The following is a 1701-nucleotide window of genomic DNA, read 5'->3' as shown; positions in this document are numbered from 1 at the left end:
AGTTCACTTAATTGCAGGCTATTTATCATATTTTAAATTATTTCTCTGTGTTACATCATTTAATCGAACCAGCCAGAAAACAGGAAGAAGGGTAAATAAATACTTGTGTGTATGTAGAGGGCAATGAAATATATTATCATGTCTTCTTGTCTCTGCTTCTGTCGACTTTTTTTTTTTTCCACAGAATAATGTTTTCAGTCTATACTGTTAAACCTTAAGGAAATAGCCTCATGTCTGTTCTCAGGATGTTTTTGAGGGTGTTGCTTATTACATAAGACAGTAAATTCTTCACAAGGACTCTGGAGAGCAATTTATTTCTGATCTAGGACTCAAGAATAATTACGATTCTCCTGAGTTACTAGCTTGTTTTTTTTCCCCCCTTAGGGACAATCAGTGTGTAACTGATTAGGTTTTCTTTGAGAATTGCTTATTAGAATGTTTAGAGTCAAATGGATTGCCCACCCACATATAACAAGGGTTTGAAAGTTTATGGTAGCCTCAATTCTGACTCCATGTTGGGATGTCCTTGTTTTTCCTTTATATTTTCCATCTACTTCAAATGTATCATCAGTGTTACATGTAAACATCCAGAAATGTTTTTGGAAAAGGGTAGAGGTATACATAAGTAATTGTACTATAACAGGCCATCCAAAACTGGTCTTACTGGCTTTTTTCTTTCCGTTTCCAGATTGAGATGCTACCAGATGGGCTGTTTCAGTGCAAAAAGCTGCAGTGTTTACTTTTGGGGAAAAATAGCCTGATGAGTTTGTCCCCTCACGTGGGTGAGCTGTCGAACCTTACTCATCTGGAGCTCATTGGTAATTACCTGGAAACACTTCCTCCTGAACTGGAAGGGTGTCAGTCCCTAAAACGGAGCTGCCTGATTGTCGAGGAGAACTTGCTCAATACTCTTCCTCCCCCTGTCACAGAACGCTTGCAGACGGGCTTAGATAAATGTTGACCTACAGAGAAAACTCCTAAAAGTGTGCCCCAGGGCTTTAAATGAGAAAATTTCCTAACTTATAAAGATTTTTAAAATGGGTAATAATTATGACTAACTATAATCAAATGTTTTATTAAAAAGCGTCTCAGTGTCTAAGTAAACAGGTAAAAAGTGTTAACACTGAAATGAGTTTTGTGAATAATTGATCTTTTACTTATTGACTTGTAAGAAGTACGCTTTGAGCGTGGAATGGAGGACATGAAATTATTGAATGTCCACCTTGCAGTTATTACCTTGAAGATTAGATATTCTTTCCTCTCCATCCCCAGCCCCATGACTTATTTGCACACTTGTTTTAACTGACGTCCTGTTTGGATATTTATCAGCTAGACCATAAACTCATCAATATAAATGCCCTTGATGTACACTCAACGCTGTCTTTGATTTGTGTTCTTAATTATTTTTAGGCAGGGTGTCTGGTGCTTGGCAGAATTCCTTCTTGGTTTTTTATTTCCTGTCCCAGCTTGATTGAGTCTTCCTTCCTGTGGTTTTCTCTTAACAATGATGAACCTGAGAAAGTGCCTGCTTTGGGCCTCTGCATAGCACAGGAGCAGGGTACTTAGGACATGTCACCCTTGGGACATCCTGAAAATCCATGTCTTCTCCAAGATTTCTTCTTGTGTATCATCAAAGCTTTTTTTTTTATTTGCTCGTGTTTATATTAAATGTAAAACATAAATATTTTTATTGCGTAATCT

At 37.3% G+C, this 1701-nt stretch overlaps 1 protein-coding gene across 6 annotated transcripts in view; it reads left to right on the top strand.

Annotated features, from left to right (window-relative positions):
- LRRC8B (leucine-rich repeat containing 8 family member B) overlaps positions 1 to 1375 on the top strand; it is a 73841-nt gene extending 72466 nt beyond the window's left edge. For all 6 annotated transcript variants that reach the window (XM_015569722.1, XM_006772598.2, XM_006772595.2 and 3 more), the window contains one exon: positions 689 to 1375. In XM_015569722.1, coding sequence (XP_015425208.1) covers positions 689 to 961 — 273 coding nt within the window. In that variant the 3' untranslated portion in view covers positions 962 to 1375. The remainder of the gene's footprint in view (positions 1 to 688) is intronic.
- Positions 1376 to 1701: the final 326 nt, after the last annotated feature.

This window comes from Myotis davidii, unplaced genomic scaffold (genome assembly GCF_000327345.1).
Source record: "Myotis davidii unplaced genomic scaffold, ASM32734v1 scaffold1146, whole genome shotgun sequence".
NCBI lineage: Eukaryota > Metazoa > Chordata > Mammalia > Chiroptera > Vespertilionidae > Myotis > Myotis davidii.
Note: the sequence above shows the minus strand (reverse complement) of the source record. Positions and strands in the feature narration are given on the sequence as shown.